The sequence below is a fragment of the Vulpes lagopus genome, chromosome 21 (assembly GCF_018345385.1).
Source record: "Vulpes lagopus strain Blue_001 chromosome 21, ASM1834538v1, whole genome shotgun sequence".
In the NCBI taxonomy this organism is placed as follows: domain Eukaryota; kingdom Metazoa; phylum Chordata; class Mammalia; order Carnivora; family Canidae; genus Vulpes; species Vulpes lagopus.
The window spans coordinates 1365336-1385908 of NC_054844.1; the positions used below are offsets into that span (position 1 = coordinate 1365336).

Sequence of the window (20573 nt, forward strand, 5' to 3'; positions counted from 1 at the left end):
TGGATGTCTCTCCCTGCTCTCACCTCACTGCTCTGTTCTTGCTGGAACCTCCAGCAAGCAGTTCAAGCACCCTGCCCCCACAGCACTTGGTGTTGTCCTGTGAATTCTCTGGTGTCATTGGCATTTCTTTTTCAGGTATCCTTCTTAATTCTAAGTCCTTAATGACTCTTAATATCTCTATGTTCACTCTAATAAATGAATCGATTAAATAAAAGCACAACCTTGGCACCCTGCCTAGGTGAGTAGATATTTCTAAAATTTAGTGTATACCAAGCTGGGGGGTGGGGGCATGCTCAAACAACTGCTGATCTTTGGGGATTAAACAGGGAGAGAAGGACTGATGTGCCACTGCTGGCTGGTTGGTACTTTGTGTAAATCAGAAACAGGCCCCTCCGCTGGGTGTTCATGGGAGGGCAGAGGCCCTGGCTCGGGGAGTACAGGCTGGAGCTGAGCCCCACTTAGACACTTCGGCACAAATCTTTGGGTGCAACCTGGACAAGCAAGCACAGCAGCCTGGGCAGGGGGATGACATCAGGGGGTGGGTAGGTGATATAGGGGCAGAGTAGGAAGCCTGAGAGGGAAGTAGGGGCAGGAAGAGATATGAGAGGATTCTCCAGCCTGCCCCTTCTCTCTCTGGGAGTCTGGCCATAAGTGGGGCAGGTACATTGTTTGCCAGCGCTGCCTCCCAAGGGGCATCTATGTGATGTGGGTACAGCAGAGGCCAGATGCCCAGAGGCTGCAAAGGGCAGGGTTGGTAGGATGATGGTAGATCAGGTTCTCTGCCTTCTATGGTTCAGAAGAAAGAAGAGCAAGTGGGAATGAGAAGTTGACAAGAACAGAGACAGCAGGCCAAGTGATCCTGGGAGGAGTTCTTTGGAGACTTCTGCTGCACCTGGTGTTAAGGTTCAGGGGGGTGACCTGCAGAGGCAGGGGAAGGAGGAGCTGGGAAGCAGAGGCTGGTCCCGTGGAGGAAGGGGGGCATATGGAACCACAAGCTTTAAGGGCATACCACCACTGGGTGAGAAAATGGAAAGCAGGGACAGTGAACAAATGGGGGGCTGTTGGCTGTTGGCCCGAGTGTGGGGGTGGGCTGAGCAGGACAGCTTCATTATCTATGGACCACAGGTCCCAACATTGGTGTGCTAGATGCCTGGAACCAAGAGAAACCAGGGTAGGTCTGGGTCTGCAGGAGGCTAGAGCAGGGTGGCCACATGACCGGGGAAGGGAAACCACAAAAACCCGAAGAATCCTGAGAAATCAGCAGACTGTGAGAATAGCTTTTCAATTTAAAAGCAAAACCATCCTAAGAATCCTCAACGCTGAGTCAACAGAGAGACTTTTCTATCGTGGCTAATATGGTGACAATGTCCTCGTTATTATTTTTTCCCCTGACCTGCTTCTCTTTGATTTCAAAGGGCAACAAAGGAGAGAAAAGGCATGACTATATTTAGAATGATGAAACCAGAGATTCTTGTCGTGGGTGTGGCTTCCCCACTGCCTGGTACAAGCAGCAGGCCTGGGCTACCTACAACTGGGTGCCTATGTGAAAGGACCCTCAAATCCTCCCTCTGCCCCCTGTGCTGTGTGCAGGCTGGCTCTGCTTGGGGCCCAGAGGGATTCCTTTTCTTTCTTTCTTTCTTTCTTTCTTTCTTTCTTTCTTTCTTTCTTTCTTTCTTTTTCTTTCTTTCTTTTCTTTCTTTCTTGTTTTTATTGAAGTTCAATTTACCAACATATAACACCCAGTGCTCATCCCATCAAGTGCCCTCCTTAGAGCCCATCAATCACCCAGTCACCCCACCCCCCTGCCCATCTCCCCTTCCACAATCTGTTGTTTCTTTCCCAGCATTAGGATTCTCTCACGGTTTGTCTCCCTCTAATTTTTCCCACTCAGTTCCCCTCCTTTCCCCTATAATCCCTTTCACTATTTCTTATATTCCCCATATGAGTGAAACCATATGATGATTGTCCTTCTCCGATTGACTTATTTTACTCAGCATAATACCCTCCAATTCCATCCATGTCGAAGCAAATGGTGGGTATTCATCTCTTCAAATGGCTGAGTAATATTCCATTGCATATAAAGAACACACCTTCTTTATCCATTCATCTGTCGAAGGACATTGAGGCTCCTTCCACAGTTTGGCTATTGTGGACATTGCTGCTATGAACATTGGGGTGCAGGTGTCCCAGTGTTTCACTACATCTGTATCTTTGGGGTAAATCCCCAACAGTGCAATTGCTGGGTCTTAGGGTAGCTCTGTTTTTAACTCTTTGAGGAACCTCCTCACAGTTTTCCAGAGTGGCTGCACCAGTTCACATCCTCCCCCAACAGTAAAAGAGGGTTCCCCTGTCTCCACATCCTCTCCAACATTTGTTGTTTCCTGTCTTGTTAATTTTCACCATTCTCACTGGTGTGAGGTGGTATCTCATTGTGGTTTTGATGTGTGTTTCCCTGATAGCAAGTGATGCGGAGCATTTTCTCACGTGCTTGTTGGCCACGTCTATGTCTTCTTTGGTGAAATTTCTGTTCATGTCTTTTGCCCATTTCATGATTGGATTGTTTCTTGGTTATAGTTTGATAAATTCTTTATAGATTTTTAGATACTATCTGATATGTCATTTGCGATATCTTCTCCCATTCTGTAGGTTGTCTTTTAGTTTTGTTTTGTTGACTGTTTCTTTTGCTGTGCAGAAGCTTTTTATCTTGATTAAGTCCCAATAGTTCAGTTTTGCTTTTGTTTCCCTTGCCTTCATAGATGTCTCTTGCAAGAAGTTGCTGTGGCCAAGTTCAAAACGCTTGGTTGTGCCGCTCCCTCCCGCCCAGCAGCCCAGAGACGGATGGGGGCTGTGGCCACCGTCCCCACGCTGCACACCAGGTAGCTGGACTGCCTTGTGGGAGCCACGGCCCTCAGGAACCTCACTGCTGCTTCTGGGGGCTGAGCCCACCCTGGACCCAGCACGAGCTGCCTCTGGTGGTGGGGGGGGACGGGAGGCCACAGGGAGGCCCGCAGGCGGCCGGTAACAGTGGTCCTGGGTCAGGTCTCTGGCTGCCCGGCACTGTGTTGTCACCGTGCCTCACGGGTGGCCCTGAGGCCTCTGTCTGTGAGCACACCCCCCGCAGCAGGGAGCCAGTTGCTATTTGATGTTGGGCGTTTTTAAAAATTAAAGGTGTTTGAATAAAACAAAACAAAACAAAACAAAAAAAACACAAGCCGGTGTTCTCCTCTAGGATTTTGATGGATTCTTGTCTCACATTTAGATCTTTCATCCATTTGAGTTTATCTTTGTGTATGGTGCAAGAGAATGAATGGTCTAGTTTCATTTTTCTGCATGTGGCTGTCCAATTTTCTTAGCATCATTTATTGAAGAGACTGTCCTCTTTCCCTCCATCCCTACACTCTGAAGAGTTTTGATCAGGAATGGATGCTGTATTTTGTCAAGTGCTTTCTCTGCATCTATTGAGAGGATCACGTGGTTTTGTTTTTTCTCTTATTGATGTGATCTATCACATTGATTGTTTTACGAGTGTTGAACCACCTTTGTATCCTGGAGATAAATCCCACTTGGTTGTGGTGAATAATATTCTTAATGCACTGTTGGATCCTATTGGCTAGTTTCTTGTTGAGAATTTTTGCATCTGTGTTCATCAGGGATATTGATCTGCTGTTCTTTTTGGTGGCGTCTTTGTGTGGTTTTGGGATCAAGGTAATGCTGGCCTCATAAAATGAGTTTGGAAGTATTCCGTCCCTTTATATCTTTCGGAACAGCTTTAGTAGAATAGGTATTGTTTCTTCTTTAAACGTTTGATAGAATTCCCCAGGGAAGCCATCTGGCTCTGGACTTTTGTGTCTTGGGAGGTTTTTGATGACTGCTTCAATTTCCTCCCTGGTCATTGGCCCATTCAGGTTTTCTATTTCTTTCTGTTCCAGTTTTGGTAATTTGTGGTTTTACAGAAATGCATCCATTTCTTCTAGATTGCCTAATTCATTGGCATAGAGCTGCTCATAATACATTTTTAAAATCTTTTGTATTTCCTTGGTATTAGTTGTGATCTCTCCTTTTTCATTCGTGATTTTATTAATTAGAGTCTTTTCTCTTTTGTTTTTAATAAGGCTGGCCAATGGCTTATCTGTCTTGTTAATTCTTTCAAGGAACCAACTCCTGATTTTGTTGATCTGTTTTACTGTTCTTCTGGTCTCTATTTCATTGAGCTCTGCTCGAATCTTTATTATCTCTCTTCTTCTGTTTGGTGTAGGCTTTACATGCTGTTCTCCAATTCCTTTAGGTGTGAGGTTAGCTTGTGTATTTGAGTTTTTTTCCAATTTTTTGAGGGAAGCTTATATCGTGATGTATTTCCCTCTGAGGACTGCTGTTGCTGTATCCCAAAGATTTTGAACAGTTGTATCTTCATTTTCTTTAGTTTCCATGAATCTTTTTAATTATTCTCTAATTTCATGGTTGACTCATTCATCTTTTAGTAGGATGCTCTTAACCTCCATGTGTTTGAGTTTCTTCCAAATTTCTTCTTGTGTTTGAGTTCTAGTTTCAAAGCATGTGTTCTGAAAATATGCAGGGGACAATCCCAAAGTTTTGACTGTCTTCCTTTTTAAACCTTGAAAATACACACACAGGTACAGAGACTTGCGTAGTGAATCTCCATAGCCAGCTTCAACAGGAGTTGCTGGAGTATATTTTAAAGCAATTTCTACATATGTTAGACCCTAGCTATACACATGGCTACATTTATAAGATTGAACTACAGAAACACTACTGCAGGAACGCCTGGGTGGCTCAGCAGTTGAGTGTCTGCCTTTGGCTCAGGTTGTGATCCCAAGGTCCTGGGATTGAGTCCCACATCAGGCTCCTTGCAGGGCGCCTGCTTCTCCCTCTGCCTATATCTCTCTGCCTCTCTCTGTGTGTCTCTCATGAATAAATAAATAAAATCTTTAAAAAGCACACACACATACACACTACTGCAGTAACAAAATAAACAAAAACTACTTAAAATCATTAGTTTCCAGTCTATATTCAATATTCCCTTAATTATCTCCAAAATGTCATTTTAGTTAATTTGTTGATTCAGGACCAAGACAGAATTCCCCATTGACTTTGGTCAGCATGTCTAGCTCTTTCTTTGAAATCCCGCAAGAATTTCCACCCAGAAGAGGTTTCAGACTTCAGACACACTTCCTGCTCTTCCTTTGATCCAATCCCCAGCAAGCCACATTGTCTTTCTCTTGAGGTGGGAGGTAAGTGAGGATGGCATGATTGCAGCGAGCCTGCTTCCCAGGGGAAAGAAAAGATGGCTGCCAGTGCCCTTGCAGACCAGACAGGGGAAGGCCAAAAGGACCAGTGGAGGGAAGGCCAAAAGGAAAACCTAGCTTTGTTAATACTGGTAGAGGGTTTTTAGCCACTTAATGTGTTTACCAACCTAAATATAGCTTAACCTCCATAGAGAAGAAAATGCCAGTAAAACAACAGTCCCTTGCTTGTGTGCAGTTGACTGCAGGCTTGAAGCTGGTAGTAACAGCTGCAGTTGTAGGGAAAGGAAGGCAACCTCTGGCTTATATGGGATGTGGAGCGTCATGAAGCAGAGAAGTGAATTCTGGAGGGAGGCTTGAGGACCTCTGACAGTAAGCCCTCTCAAAGGAGACTGCCTGCCAACTTATGTATCAGAAGATGAGAAGGCTGAGTTGCTAAGAGTTCTTTTTATAATAAATGAAAGCATTTTACAAAGCAACAAGTGGGACATCTGTGGTAGCAGCTGTCCTTGTGTTCAGTATTGCCATCCGAGTAAAGGCAAGACAGAGTTGGGATTTACTATTATTATTAAGTGAGTGTCATGCTGCAACATGTTATATTAATAAATCATATAAGATGATGATTTTATGGCATAAGATATAATAAAACCTTAAATGCTTATAGAACCCACCTTCCAAAGGGCATAAAGGCACTGCTTAAACACAATTTATTAACTGATATGTTGTTTTTATGAGGAAACCTGTAGATGATAATTGGTAATGACTAACTACAGATACAGAAGACATTTAGCAGTGCAAAGTGCTTGTAGAGGGAAACTGGAACCACTGGTCCCTAATACATAGCTACTTCCACGTGGCTTTAGAATCTAGATCCCTACCACCAACCTCCCAACCTCAGGGTTAGGCAGTGGGATTGGTACCTGTATTTTCTGGGTTGGGGTAGGGACTCTTATCCTCATTTTCATTGGGCTGGAGGTCATCCATGTTGATCTAGGCAGCCAAAGGAGAGAAGGAGGAAGAAGCCAGTTAGATACATTCCCTAGTTAGCGAGGCTTGGAGTAGACTTGGAATTACATCATAATCAGTGGCTGAGCTGTTGACTCAAAAATATATCCTTGTTATCTTGCATATACCCTTTAAGACATCAATAGAAGATTGAGACTCAACCAGTCTGTCTTCTCTTCAAATTGCTAGTGCTCCTCGTAGGCTTTCTTCCACTAAGTCTCTTTCTTTCCTTCTTCCCTCCTTTCCATGGGTGTCTGACCTGGGAAGACTGTGTTCTCCTTCTCCCAGCAATGGCCCTGCCAGCTCCTGGAAGGAGATGGCTTCTTACCTTAGTGGTGGGTGGGGACTCTCCATCAGCTGTAATGGATTTCAGTTCAATTTTTTCCTCCTTGGTTTCCTCCACTGCTGGCTTCTCCACTATCTCTTGTTTCTTCTCTGGGCTGGCAGTCCTGGCCGGTCAGCAGGAGGAAAAATTAAAGGGATGTTTACTGAATGATAGGAAACATGAAGAAATGGACCACTCTCTGGTCTCCTGGGGACTAGTAGGAGCAGATTCCCTGGGCCTATGTCCATGTGCCCTCAATCACAGATGTCACGGGTTGGACCCACAATGCAGGCACCTGGCCACACCTTGCTCTATCTGGTACTCAGCTGACCTCTTTCAGTTTCCTAGCTGCTCCATTCCCTGTCTGAATCAGAGAAAGCTTCTGGATCTGATTCAGGATTGGTTCCTGGGAGACTCAGTCCAATATCCAGGAAACGTGAGACCTATGATAGTCCCATTTAGACAAAAGAAGACAATGCAGGGCCTTATCTTGCTTTCTGAACATTGGAGGTAAATTATCAAGCAGCAAAAGGGAGTTAGTTAGCTGGAACTGCATTTCCCCTCTGAGTGGCTGCCTTCCTCCTCTCCCAATCCCTCACTCCCCCCACCTATCATGATTTCCCTTCTCAAAAAAGAATCCCCCAACTTCTTAAGTGGGTGGGGAAATCCAGCACCTTCACAGAGACTGTAACTCATGATGGTCCCTACATTAGAGCCATGGCAAGGAATTAGGAGAGAGGCCCAACTTTCTGTAGGAAGCCCCAAACCCAGTGCCTTCTAGCTGAGATGGCTGACAGAGGCCAGCGCCCAAGCTTCTCTTTATCACTAAAGGGGATGACATTCCAGAACTGGGAACCCTGGGGCCCTGGGCCTGGGTAAGCTTAGAGGGTTACCTGGCCAGCTTCTTTCTCTCTTTCTCTTCTTCCTCCTCCTTTTGGGCAGATGTGAGGCTCTCAGCATCAGCCAGGTTGTCCACAGCAATGGCCAAGAACACATTCAGTAGGATATCTGTTTGTGTCCATTCTTAAAGAAAATGACCCTTGGCCTTGGGATTTTTGGTGGGCACAGGGAGCAGGGAAGGTGCAGGACATGCAGTGATAGAGTTCCCCACAGAATGAGCTCCACGGTGACTCACTGTGAGAGTTCCCAGTCCAGGGTGTTCCTCCTTCCCACTACCCTCTTGGCTACTGGGAGTCTTCTAAGGGGTTGAGAGCAGGCTAGCATGCAAGCTTGAGTGGGCAGTGAGTGAGGCCGTGAGCCTGCCTTGCTCTTTAATTGCTAGGTTTCGCTATTGGTTTCCCCACTGAGATGACTGGTTGTAATTGCCATTATAAACAGCACTGTCCCTAGCAGAATGCAGAATGCTCTTAAGAGCGGTTCTTTAAAACCGGGCACCGAGGAGGTGGCCCAATCTCTGCCAACTCTTCATGTGAGCCAGTGCATACAAAGACCCTTGGAGTATTGAGCTGCAGCTGGCTGAATCTTGGGAACTTTGAAGTGAAGCGACCATTTGCCTCTTTCTATCCCCCCCGACCCCCCGCCCCGACCTTGAATAGAAACGCTGCAGGTCAGAGAATTGCAGAAGCAAAGGGAGTGTAGCTGCATGGGGCCTTAACATTTGTTAAGTCTAACTTCCACCCCTAGGACCCCCGGACTCACCCCACTTCACATATCAGGAAGCCACAACCCACAGAGGTGATGGGCTTGTCCAAGGACGCTAGTGTGTACCTGCTCCTGGTCCCCTGGCATTGTGGCAGGGGCTTTGCATACATTATCCCATTAAACCTCACCATGACCCATTAAGTAGGAGTCACTAACGGTTCATCACCCCGTTTTATAGACACTGAGGTAGAGAGCTTTTAGTCTGCTGAGGTCACCAGCTGGTTAAAGGTGAAACCTGTCTGCTGACATCAATGCCCCTGCTCTCAGCACTACATTAAGCTATGATTTAAATGCAAATCTTGGGCCAGAGCTGCTTCTACTTTACCATCTGTCTCTGAACACGACCCTCACACGGTTATGACCAGGAGGAGAGAAGACTGCCTGCGGCTTGAGACCGTGGAAACCTGCCCATGGCCTGGATCAGCGAGGACCTGTCAGGTCTGCTTGGTGAAGCCTGTCCAACTCTGCCTGGGACTAAAGTTCTGGAGAGCAGCTTCGGAGGGAGGGACACTGAGCAGAAAATAGGGAGGAGAGATGAAGGTCATTTCAAGGATGATGGCTCAGATCCCCTGGACTGTACTTCTTACCTCCAGTGGCACCAGCCTAGGGCAGCCAGGGCACCCAACTCCAAGTGCGTTCACACTGGAATCTATGTGAGTACCCGTATATGCACGACACCAGAGGGCGTTGTTCACCTAGACTATAATGAGAACACACCTCTTGGAGTTGGGCGACACTCCATCCCAAACTGGTTCAGGAAGATGAGCTTCTATCCCGACCTATGCCAAAGCTCCAGTCTTCCACCAAGACCCACCTCCATGGCTAAGGTGGTTCTGGGACAGGACACATTTTCTCCCCAGAGCACACCTTTCCCCTGCTTGCCTGGGGGCCCTGTGGGCAGGCAGCCACACTTTTCAGCCCTGAGTCAGGACCTGCTGGGCACACGTATTTGGCATCGTGCTGCAGGCTGAGGGAGGGTGGGGCAGCAGGGACGGGGAGGCAGGAGCAAAGGATACAGTTTCCACAGATGAAGAGGATGATGAAGTAAATACAGACTAACATCCCTGGAAAAGAGGGGCCGCCATAAGCCATGATCCCATCATACATCACCGAATTCCAGTCCTCCCCGGTCAGGATCTGAATGACACATTCCCACCAATAAGGGACACAGCGTTAGACCAACAGCAAACCCCAAAACTCCCCTGCCCTGCCCCACTGTCTTAACAAAAATCTAAAATCTCTTTTTCATCTCTTTCCCTCCTCTCAGCCCCCAGTTCTCCTCCCAGGGGCTCTGAGCTAATCACCTGGGCAAGTTTGACCCCATCCTTCCACAAAGTGCATGGGCCCTGGCATGATATTATTTGAGAAGTTACTGGAAGGGCTTCCTGGTCAAAGTATCTGCTTCTACTCACATACACTGCACAAGATGGCGGCCATCAGCCATTCCTCATGGCTTTTACAAATGTGGTCATTGAGAGAGTACTATGCTGTTCCAGCTTTCCCCAAGATTAGTCATTTGGGCACTATCTTTAAGATTTTGGCCACGTCCATATATTATTTTTCTTGTAAATCGATCTACTTTGAAACTTCAACAAGTGCTACTTTAGCTTTTCCCTACATCAAAGTATCTATGAAATGACAAATTTGATGGGCTAGTTATATTTTTTCCAGGGGCAAGCATGGTGGGTAGTGAAGACGGAGAGCTTCATCACCCTCCCCTCCCCCAACGAGGGCAGTCTGCTTTCCTTTGCTTATACTTCGGGCGTTCATATAGAATTTATTTGAATAAAGGTTTCTATGGTTAAGCAAGAATTTTTAAACTATATTTAATTATATTTTTTTCCCCAGTGGTCCGTCCAACAGTGGAATTCCATGGGGGACTGAGGATAGAAGGAACTACAGAAAGAACTCGAGACTCTCCTGGGCATGGTCCCTCCATGGCTAATCTAGGCTGGCTTTGGTTGCCCAATGCAAGGATGAAGCTTCCCACCACTCTTTCAAGGCTCTTTCTCCTCCCAGCCCCAACCCCACCACTCAATCACCCTCCCACTCACATCCCAGCAGAGAAGAGTCCATACCTGAAACACGGTGAGGAGGGACTGTGGAAAGTTATCAAATGTGCTCCTCCGAGTCTGCATTTCATCAAAGTTGAACTTTCCTCCAAAGAGCTGCATCCCCAGGAGGGAGAAGATGATGATGAAGAGAAAGAGGAGTAGCAGCAGGGAGGCGATAGAACGCACAGAATTCAGCAAGGATGCCACCAGGTTGCTTAAGGAGTTCCAGTATCTGGGGACCAACATGAGGGAGATTAGTGTCCTTTCTCTACGCTTTTCTTAACATCTCTCTTCATTCACACATTCAATAGAAATTTTAAGATAAATTACAACTCCTTCTTTTCCCTTTCAGTGGAGAAGTAGTAGTGGTGTGGATTGGGCTGGTAAGCTCATGATTAGAGTGTGGAGCTAGTTAATTCAAGGTCCCAGGATAGTAATGTGTAATGGCGAATAGACGGAGCTCAGAAGTCTGAAGCCTGAGTTTCAGCCTAGCTCTGCCAGTTGCCAACTGCTAATTGCAGTTGGGAAAGTCACTTAACTTCCTCTCTATTTGCCTCTCCATCCGAGAAAATAGTGGTAACAGTAGCACATACTTCATTAGGTTATTGGGAAGATTACATGAGACAAAAAAAAAAAAACCAAAAACAAACAAACAAACAAACAAACAAACAAAAACCCAGCCCACCTAGCAACAAAATAAAGAATAAACAAGTGGGATTACATCAAAGTATAAAGCTTCTGGTCAGCAAAAGAAACAATCAACAAAGTGAAAAGACAACCTATGGAACAGGAAAAAATATTTGCAAATATATAGCCGATAAGGGGTTAATATTCAAATACAGAAAGAACTCAGACAACTCAACCGCAAAAACAAAGCAAAACAACAACAATCAAAAAACAAAACCCCAAATAATCCAAGTCAAAATTTGGCACAGGGGACACCTGGGTGGCTTAGTCAGTTGGGCATCTAATTCTTGATTTCGACTCAGACCATGATCTCCGGGTTCTGATATCGAGCCTGTGTCAGGCTCCATGCTCAGCCTAGAGTCTGCTTGTCCCTCTCCCTCCCCACAATTGCACATGCGCATGCTCTCTCTCTTTCTCAAATAAGTAAATAAACAAAATCTTAAACAAAAGAATGGTGTTTAAAAAGAAATTAAGCACAGGACTTGAATAGACGCTTTTCTAAAGAAGATATATGAAAGGTCATCAAATACAGGAAAAGGTGCTCAACATCATTAGTCATTAGGGAAATGCAAATTAAAATGATCACCTCACACCTATCAGAATGGATATCATCAAAAAGACAAGAGATAACAAGTGTTGGCAAGGATGTGGAGAAAGGGGAACCCTGGTGCACTGTTGGTGGGAGTGAAAATTGGTGCAGATTCTGTGGAGGTTCCTCAAAAAGTTACATATTAACTACCATATGATCCAGTGATCCCAATTCTGGGAATATACCCAAAGGAAATGAAAACACTAACTCCAAAAGATATCTGCACTCCCCATGTTCTTTGCAGTATTATTTACAATAGCCAACCCAAGTGTCTGTCAAGGGATGAGTGGACAAAGAACTTGTGGTATATAATACACACACACACACACACACACACACACACACACACACACAGAGGAATGTTATTCATCCATGAAAAATGAGGAAATCCTACCATTTATGAAAACATGGATGGACCTTGAGGACATTATGCTAAGTGAAATAAGTCAGAGAAAGACTAATACTGCATGATTTCCCTACATGTGGAATCTAAAAGCAAAACCCCAAAGAACCAAAAAACCACCTACCTCATGGAAAGAGAGATCAGATTCATGGTTATCAGAGGCAGGGGGTGGGAGGAGGGAGAATTGGATGAGAGTGTCAAAAGGTACAAAATTCCAGTTAGAAGATAAATAGGTCATAGTGATGTAATTACAGTATGATGGCTAGTTATCACAGCTCCATTATATTAACAGCAGATCCTAAGAGTTTTCATCAAGAAAAAGGATTTTTTCCTTTTCTTTTTATTATATTTATATAAGACAATGGATGTTAACTAAACCTATTGTGGCAATCTTTTCATAATATATGTAAATCAAACCTGCTGTATGCTTTAGGTTCATACAGTGATGTGTGGCAATTATTTCTCAAAAAAACTGAAAAAATATAATTCCTACTCTTAAAAAAAACCACCCTACTATAGTGCCTGGCACACAGTTGATAAAGGTTAGTAATTACTGTTATTGCTATTGGTCTTTAGACAGAAAAACACATTAAAATTATTTTTTCCCCAAGAATGCTGCTCTCAGCCCAAGCAGCAACTGATCACCCATGGGTAAGAGAGGGTACAAGCCTTAGTGAGTTTTCCCAGATTTACCCTGCTGTCCAAAGAATCGGTTTTTAAAAAAGCCTCTCTTCTGGAGATTCTGATTCAATAGTTGTAGTTTGGGGCCCAGAAATCTATATTTTTAACAAGCATCTGAGATGATTCTGCTAAGCAGGCAAGTCTGGGAAATCCTGGGTTGCAGGAAACCCATCTCACCCACAGGGTGGGAGTCTGTGAGTAAAGTAGAGAGGTCTTCCCGGGCAGAGGTGGGCCATTGGTGGGGTTCCTTGGAGAGGAAGCCCCTAGTCCTTATAATAACAGACCCTTTCTCCACTGTAAATACAGAGGTTCTCCATTATAGCCTAGGAAAAATCCCTTCCTCTTGGAATAGGGGAGAGGTGTGGGCTGCTAATGGCTGCTGGATGTGTCTTGGGTCAGTGAATGTAAGGAAACACAATGCACCATAGCCAAAGGAACACAGCTTCCTACTGCAGCAGGTACAACAACAGAGAAGTCTTACTTTCTTAGCTCCACCTTTGGCCTGTCTGCCTTCCAGGTCACGATCTTTACCTCCTCCACTTCAGGCATTCCCAGCTTATTACTAATATATACAGTGAATTGTTTTTTTGCCACTTAACAGGGTGACATGCAAATCATTCCCATTATAGTCTCACAGCTGCACCTCAGCCTCAGTACTTCTCTCCAGAGAATAGTTCCATATTAGTTGAAAGAAGCATATGGGCCAACCGTTTGGATGTAAATGTGAACTTCTTCCCAGCCTGAAGTCTTTAATGCTCCTTTCTCCTTCACAAATTCAACTTTTCTCTGCCTCTATTTTGTCTGCCACACTTCCTCTGTTTGCAGAATATTAATATGTTTATTTGTATCTGTTCTATAAATGCTCTTCAGTGTTTTTCATTTGTGACAGTCTTGTCTTACCCAAATAGGCTCTGAGTTCTTTTTTTTAAATAATAAATTTATTTTTTATTGGTGTTCAATTTGCCAACATACAACCAGTGCTCATCCCATCAAGTGCCCCCTCAATGCCCGCCACCCAGTCACCCAACACCCGGCCCTCCTCCCCTTCCACCACCCCTAGTTCGTTTCCTAGAGTTAGGAGTCTTCATGTTCTGTCTCCCTTTCTGATATTTCCTACCCATTTCTTCTCCCTTCCCCTCTATTCCCTTTCACTATTATTTATATTCCCCAAATGAATGAGACCATATAATGTTTGTCCTTCTCCGATTGACTTACTTCACTCAGCATAATACCCACCAGTTCCATCCACGTCAAAGCAAATGGTGGGTATTTGTTGTTTCTAATGGCTGAGGAATATTCCATTGTATACATAGACCACATCTTCTTTATCCGTTCATCTTTCGATGGACACCGAAGCTCCTTCCACAGTTTGGCTCTTGTGGACATTGCTGCTAGAAACATTGGGGTGCAGGTGTCCCGGTGTCTCATTGCATCTGTATCTTTGGGGTAAATCCCCAACAGTGCAATTGCTGGGTCGTAGGGCAGATTTATTTTTAACTCTTTGAGGAACCTCCACACAGTTTTCCAGAGGGGCTGCACCAGTTCACATTCCCACCAACAGTGTAAGAGGGTTCCCTTTTCTCCACATCCTCTCCAACATTCGTGGTTTCCTGCCTTGTTAATTTTCCCCATTCTCACTGGTGTGAGGTGGTATCTCATTGTGGTTTTGATTTGTATTTCCCTGATGGCAAGTGATGAGGAGCATTTTCTCATGTGCTTGTTGGCCATGTCTATGTCTTCCTCTGTGAGATTTCTCTTCATGTCTTTTGCCCATTTCATGATTGGATTGTTTGTTTCTTTGCTGTTGAGTTTAATAAGTTCTTTATAGATCTTGGAAACTAGCCCTTTATCTGATAAGTCATTTGCAAATATCTTCTCCCATTCTGTAGGTTTTTAGTTTTGTTGACTGTACCCTTTGCTGTGCAAAAGCTTCTTAATCTTGATGAAGTCCCAATAGCTCAGTTTTGCTTTTGTTTCTTTTGCCTTCGTAGATGTATCTTGCAAGAAGTTACTGTGGCTGATTTCAAAAAGGGTGTTGCCTGTGTTCTCCTCTAGGATTTTGATGGAATCTTGTCTCACATTTAGATCTTTCATCCATTTTGAGTTTATCTTTGTGTCTGGTGCAAGAGAGTGGTCCAGTTTCATTCTTCTGCATGTGGATGTCCAATTTTCCCAGCACCATTTATTGAAGAGACTGTCTTTCTTCCAATGGATAGTCTTTCCTCCTTTGTCGAATATTAGTTGACCATAAAGTTGAGGGATTCTCTATTCTGTTCCATTGATCTTCTGGATTCTCTATTCTGTTCCATTGATCTATGTGTCTGTTTTTGTGCCAGGACCACACTGTCTTGATGATCACAGCTTTGTAGTACAACCTGAAATCTGGCATTGTGATGCCCCCAGATATGGTTTTCTTTTATAAAATTCCCCTGGCTATTCAGGGTCTTTTCTGATTCCACACAAATCTTAAAATAATTTGTTCTAACTCTCTGAAGAAAGTCCAGTATTTTGATAGGGATTGCATTAAACGTGTACATTGCCCTGGGTAACATTGACATTTTCACAATATTAATTCTGCCAATCCATGAGCATGGAATATTTTTCCATCTCTTTGTGTCTTCCTCAATTTCTTTCAGAAGTGTTCTATAGTTTTCAGGGTATAGATCCTTTACCTCTTTGGTTAGGTTTATTCCTAGGTATCTTATGCTTTTGGGTGCATTCAAATTGGCGAAGAAGAAGTCAAACTCTCCCTCTTCGCCGATGACATGATACTCTACGTAGAAAACCCAAAAGCCTCCACCCGAAGATTGCTAGAACTCATACAGCAATTTGGCAGTGTGGCAGGATACAAAATCAATGCCCAGAAGTCAGTGGCATTTCTATACACTAACAATGAGACTGAAGAAAGAGAAATTAAGGAGTCAATCCCATTTACAATGGCTCTGAATTCTTGAGGACAGAAGTTTCATTCTTCCATTCTCTCCATCTTTGTCCTCACCCAATATGTGTGATAGACTGCCTGGTGCCTCAATAGGCTAGAGGTGGTAATACTTGTTCTGCTTAAAGCAAGAAGAGAACCTCTCTGGGGATAGAATACCTGTCCCTCTTATACTTGAAGCAGTGTTTGCATCCCTGGCTGGAGAGGAAACTGCCTAGGATTTTGGTCATATTCGAAGTACTGATTGCCATGCCTCACTTTACAACTATGAAATTATAATCTTTGGCATTGGGGTTTGAGTAATTTTCATGCAACCCCTCCAACACTTGTCAGTAGGCTGGTATTTAGGAATCAATAACTTTAGGGCATATTTATAATGAGAATTTCCAGTTCTATCAGAGGGGAGAGGGTCAGCACATGGGTTAAGGTCACAGAACCCTCTAGAGATCTTCTCTGTGTTCAACTGTCATGGAATATTCTGGGAAAGTCTTTATGGCCATAGAAGTTGGAAGCCTTAATTTTCATGAGGTGCATGGACATGAGGGAGATAACTCAAACCAGGCTCACGACTGAGGTTCAGAGGTGTCTGGCAGCCACAGGGACCCTATAGGGAGGCAGACAGGGAGGCCCCAGACTGGACAGAGGTTTAGTGGGGTGGAGCAGCCAGGAGGCAGAGAGGGAAGGGGATGTGGGAGGAGCTCCTCAGAACACCAGGGGTTCTTGGGAATATGGAGGCCATGGTAGAGAAACAAAATGAGTCTCCAATGGAAGAGACCTCTTTGGAAATGCGGGGCATGACAGATGGCAGATAGTGAGTACCAAGAGGGGCTGGCAGTGGAGCAGGGGTGAGGGCTCTAATGGTCGGAGGGGTTGGCAGTGGGGTGGAGGATTTGATTAAAAGTGAGGACTCTTCTTATGCTTCCCTATGTCTCTCAAGATATCCAGGGAAAGTCTGTGTTTCTCTTGGTCAACCAGTGGTGGGCTCAGAACATGAGACTTGTGGAAGGACAGAACTCTTACCCCATCTTATCACTTAATAAGTGACAATTGTAGTTTCTGGCTCAAGACATAACCCTTGCAGTCACCCTTCATGTATCTTTCGCCCCCCACATCAACAGGTGAAGCCTGACTCTGGTCACTTCCCACTACTCTGTCACCAGCTGAGCCAGCAATCTTCTAGCTGGATTTCTGCCACCTGATGGACTGCCCTGCTTCGACATTTGCTCCATGCAGACTCTCCATGTTACACACATCTCAGGTGAAAGGCCCTTAAATGCACCATGCCTTTTTTTTTTAATTATTAGCAATGAATTATAACACATTGAAAAAACCATCTAAATCCACTGATACTTAAAAAAGGAGGGAGAGTCTTCCTTTACAGAATATATCAAATGAATAATATGAATTAATGAATGAATTAGAAGATTACCCTTTTGCAGCAGCAACTAATTCAGGTAAAGATTATCACAGACACTAAAACCATAGGTGAAACATCATTGGCGAGTAGGGTATTCATACACTCTCAAAGTATGACTCCATAGATTACTTATTAATCACAAAGAGAAAGAGTACCTTAACAGTGGAGAAATCTGGCAGACACTCCCTTAACCAAGTTTCTACACTTAGAATCACCAAAAACAAGACAAACTTATATTACATACTTCCTGACATGCCATGTGATGGGAAGTAAATAACCATCTATGTACTCCATACCCCTGCAACAGGAGGCCCTTATAAACTGTAAGTCAGGGCAGCCTGGGTGGCTCAGCGGTTTAGCGCTGCCTTCAGCCCAGGGCGTGATCCTGGAGACCAGGGGTTGAGTCCAACGTCGGGCTCCCTGCATGGAGCCTGCTTCTCCCTCTGCTTCTGTCTCTCTCTCTCTCTCTCTGTCCCTCATGAATAAATAAATAAATAATCTTTAAAAAAATAAAAAAAAATAACTGTAAGTCACATCAAGTCTTAACACAACTTCAAGTCCTGTTAGACCATGCAGGATCAGCCTTTACTGCCTCAATGACCATATCCCCTCCCATCTCCCTACTCTTTAGCTCTAGCTCAGTGGTCCTGGGCTGTCCCCTCAGCCTCCATGCATACTCCTGCCCTGGTACCTGTCTTTCTGCTGTATGCAGAAGTCTCCTCCAGAACTGTGTGTGGCTTGCTTCTTCGGTCCCTGCAGGGCTCTGCTCAAATGTCCCCTCACCACAGCGGGTCCTCCCTGACCAATTCTATCCCCATTCCTGCTTTTAATATACTCATCACCACTTGCCTCCAGAATATAAGGCTCACAGGAGAAGGGAGTTCACCTACTTTGTTCATATTCTCAGTGCTTACAACAGTGCCTAGTAAAGGGGGTGATTAATGAATATTTTGTTGAGTGAATGAATCTTACTATGAATATGACATATTTATACTTACTGGAGGGAAAAACAAGGGGACATGGGTTACTCAGGCACTCCTGTGTGTATGTGTGTGGTGAGAGCAGGGGTGGGTTGGTGGTGGGATCTCTCACACACATACTTAAGTCAAACATACTTTGCCTGAAAGCAAGGAGAGGCTATTTGCACCTCTTCCATACCATTTCTTTTCCTATAGCTTCTTTAAATTCACAGGCAGAGTTTTTGAGGTTCCTGACTGTAACACTGCCTAAGTCAAACTATTATGTATCAAGGGAATAGATAGATGGTTGCCAGAGATGGGGGGGTTGGGGATGTGTACAAAATGGGTGAAGGGGGTCAAAAGGTACAAACATGCAGTTACAAATAAGTCCTGGGATGTCATGTACAGCATGATGACTATAGTTAATAATACTGTATTGCATATTTGAAAGCTGCCAAGAGTAAATTTTAAAAGTACTCATCTCACACACACACACACACACAAATTTGGAATTATATATGGTGACAGATGTTAACGAGATTTTTTTGTGGTGACCATTGTGTAATGTACACAAATATGGAATCATTATGAACACCTGAAACTAATATGTTATATGTCAATTAATCTTTCACAACAAAAAAAGTGATTATGTATCAGTTACCCTACAGAAAACATGGTTGTTCTGGCTTTGAGACCCTTGCACTAGGATTTCCCCAAGAGCTCTGTGAACATGTGTTTCCCTTGTGGAAGAACTCCCATCCTGGTGGCTCAAAACCAATGCCTGTGGGTTTGAGGGCTTAAACTAGTCTTGAAGAGACAAACTGCACCCAGGTACACAGACATCAGCCCTCCTCCTCCCTGGGTGAAAAACACCCAGGCAGAAAAGATACTGCATTGAGACCAGTCACACAGTTAAGACACAGGGAAGACAAACAAATGGCTGTTTACTCTGTTTCCTTCAACTTCTCATGTTAAATGGGGCAAGGTGGATGTTGCTCTGTGGCTGGCTTGACACCTGTACTTTTTGTTCCTTTGAAGCAGAATTAAGGTAGGAAAGCTGGTGCCAGTGGCCTAGCATCATAAGAGGTATACAGCTTGTTGAACAGACGGTATCCATCCCTAATGTGCACATGCTTGGAGATGTTTTATGTGCTCTCTAAAGGACTGAGACAAAGGGATTGTTGTATTGATGTTGTGGCAAAGAGCATTATTAGGGTTCAGAGAAGAGCTGGAATTTGGAGCCTGACATGCCTTGGCTGATAGCAGGAGATAGAGTTAGGGGCCTCATTACCACTGATATCGATGAAATTTGTAGGTGACAGGTGGCAGCCTCTGAACAGGGTGACATGAAATAGCATTTAAATGAAATGTTGGCAGCCCTGCAGGTCCTGAAGCACTCTCCTCCATAACGTCAATCTGATTGTTGGTGGCTGTTACTGTTATGGCGTGAAGATCAGATGATGCCTCAGGTCCCAGAATCACTCTCCTTTTTAGATATATTAGCTTCTAGACATAAAAACTAAAAGGGTTAACCACATATTAGCAATCAACCGAGGCTTTTATCCTAATCAATTAAAACCATGAAGCACACTCACAAAAAAAAAAAAAAAAAAAAAAGAAAAGCTTTGGAGAAAAGTGAGCAGCAGCAGAACAGTAATGTCTTGGGCCTCATAGAGAAACAGGAAAACGAAATATATTGTCTTCAGTGCACACATGCATCCACATCTACAGAAGTCTCCATTCTATATTTGGGGATTCGCACCCCTATATGTATATACCCAGCTTTTGAGACTCCCCTCCCCCTATCCCACCACTCTCTGACACTTCACTGGCCATGGTCATCCTTGAGATCAACTTTTCAATTCTCCTGTGGCTCTGAATCATTCTCTCCAAAGAGGTCTTTGCTCTCCCCATCCCCTATCCAACTCGGCCCACTGTTCCCTCTAAAAAGTAGAGAGCATGTGAGGGGTTTCTTACCCAAGCTATTTCTTTGTTACCTAAAATCCCTCACTTGTTGGCTATGGCTTCACTTTGGTTACCTTTTCCCTCTGCTCTCTTGGCTTAAGTGACCATCGCCTGCTCAGGCATCCTGTATCTCTATCATTCTTTCTGCTCTAAGTCTGTTTGGGTCCTATGGACTTCTTTCTCCCTCATCCTCAATGACAGAAAGTGACCTAAGCCTTGCTTGAACTGGAATTTTCATCCTGTGAATCTTTGCTTCAAATAGCTCAGGGCTGGGTCCTTTACAGTCTAGGTATGGAGCAGATCATTGAGCCTGCTATAAATAAAAGATCTTCAAAATAACAGTACCAATAGCTTTAGGGTGCTTTGTAAATGCTTCAGCCTACTTCCTTTCTGTTCTAAAGAGGTTCATAACTAAATTTATACCTGTCCCAACTCTTCTCGTCCTGAGGAATAAACCACCCCCTACCCCAACAAAATTCCTTTCAGTGTTGGTGGCAGTGATCTATTGTTGGTAGAGTATTTATAAAGCAAATTTCATGTGGTGAATCTATGTGATATGAGGCTTCTGCACATCATTCCTGAGGGAGGGTGGAAGAATGCAGGTCATATGAGATACTTGGGGGAAGC

General features: G+C 44.3%; 1 protein-coding gene across 50 annotated transcripts in view; it reads right to left on the reverse strand.

Moving 5' to 3' along the window:
- CACNA1C (calcium voltage-gated channel subunit alpha1 C) overlaps positions 1-20573 on the reverse strand; it is a 760002-nt gene that overhangs the window by 123762 nt on the left and 615667 nt on the right. For all 50 annotated transcript variants that reach the window (XM_041735639.1, XM_041735630.1, XM_041735636.1 and 47 more), the window contains 5 exons: positions 10332-10539; positions 9270-9390; positions 7485-7599; positions 6595-6715; positions 6182-6251 (listed from right to left, as the gene is read on the reverse strand). In XM_041735639.1, the coding sequence (XP_041591573.1) occupies positions 6182-6251; positions 6595-6715; positions 7485-7599; positions 9270-9390; positions 10332-10539 (635 nt within the window). The remainder of the gene's footprint in view (positions 1-6181; positions 6252-6594; positions 6716-7484; positions 7600-9269; positions 9391-10331; positions 10540-20573) is intronic.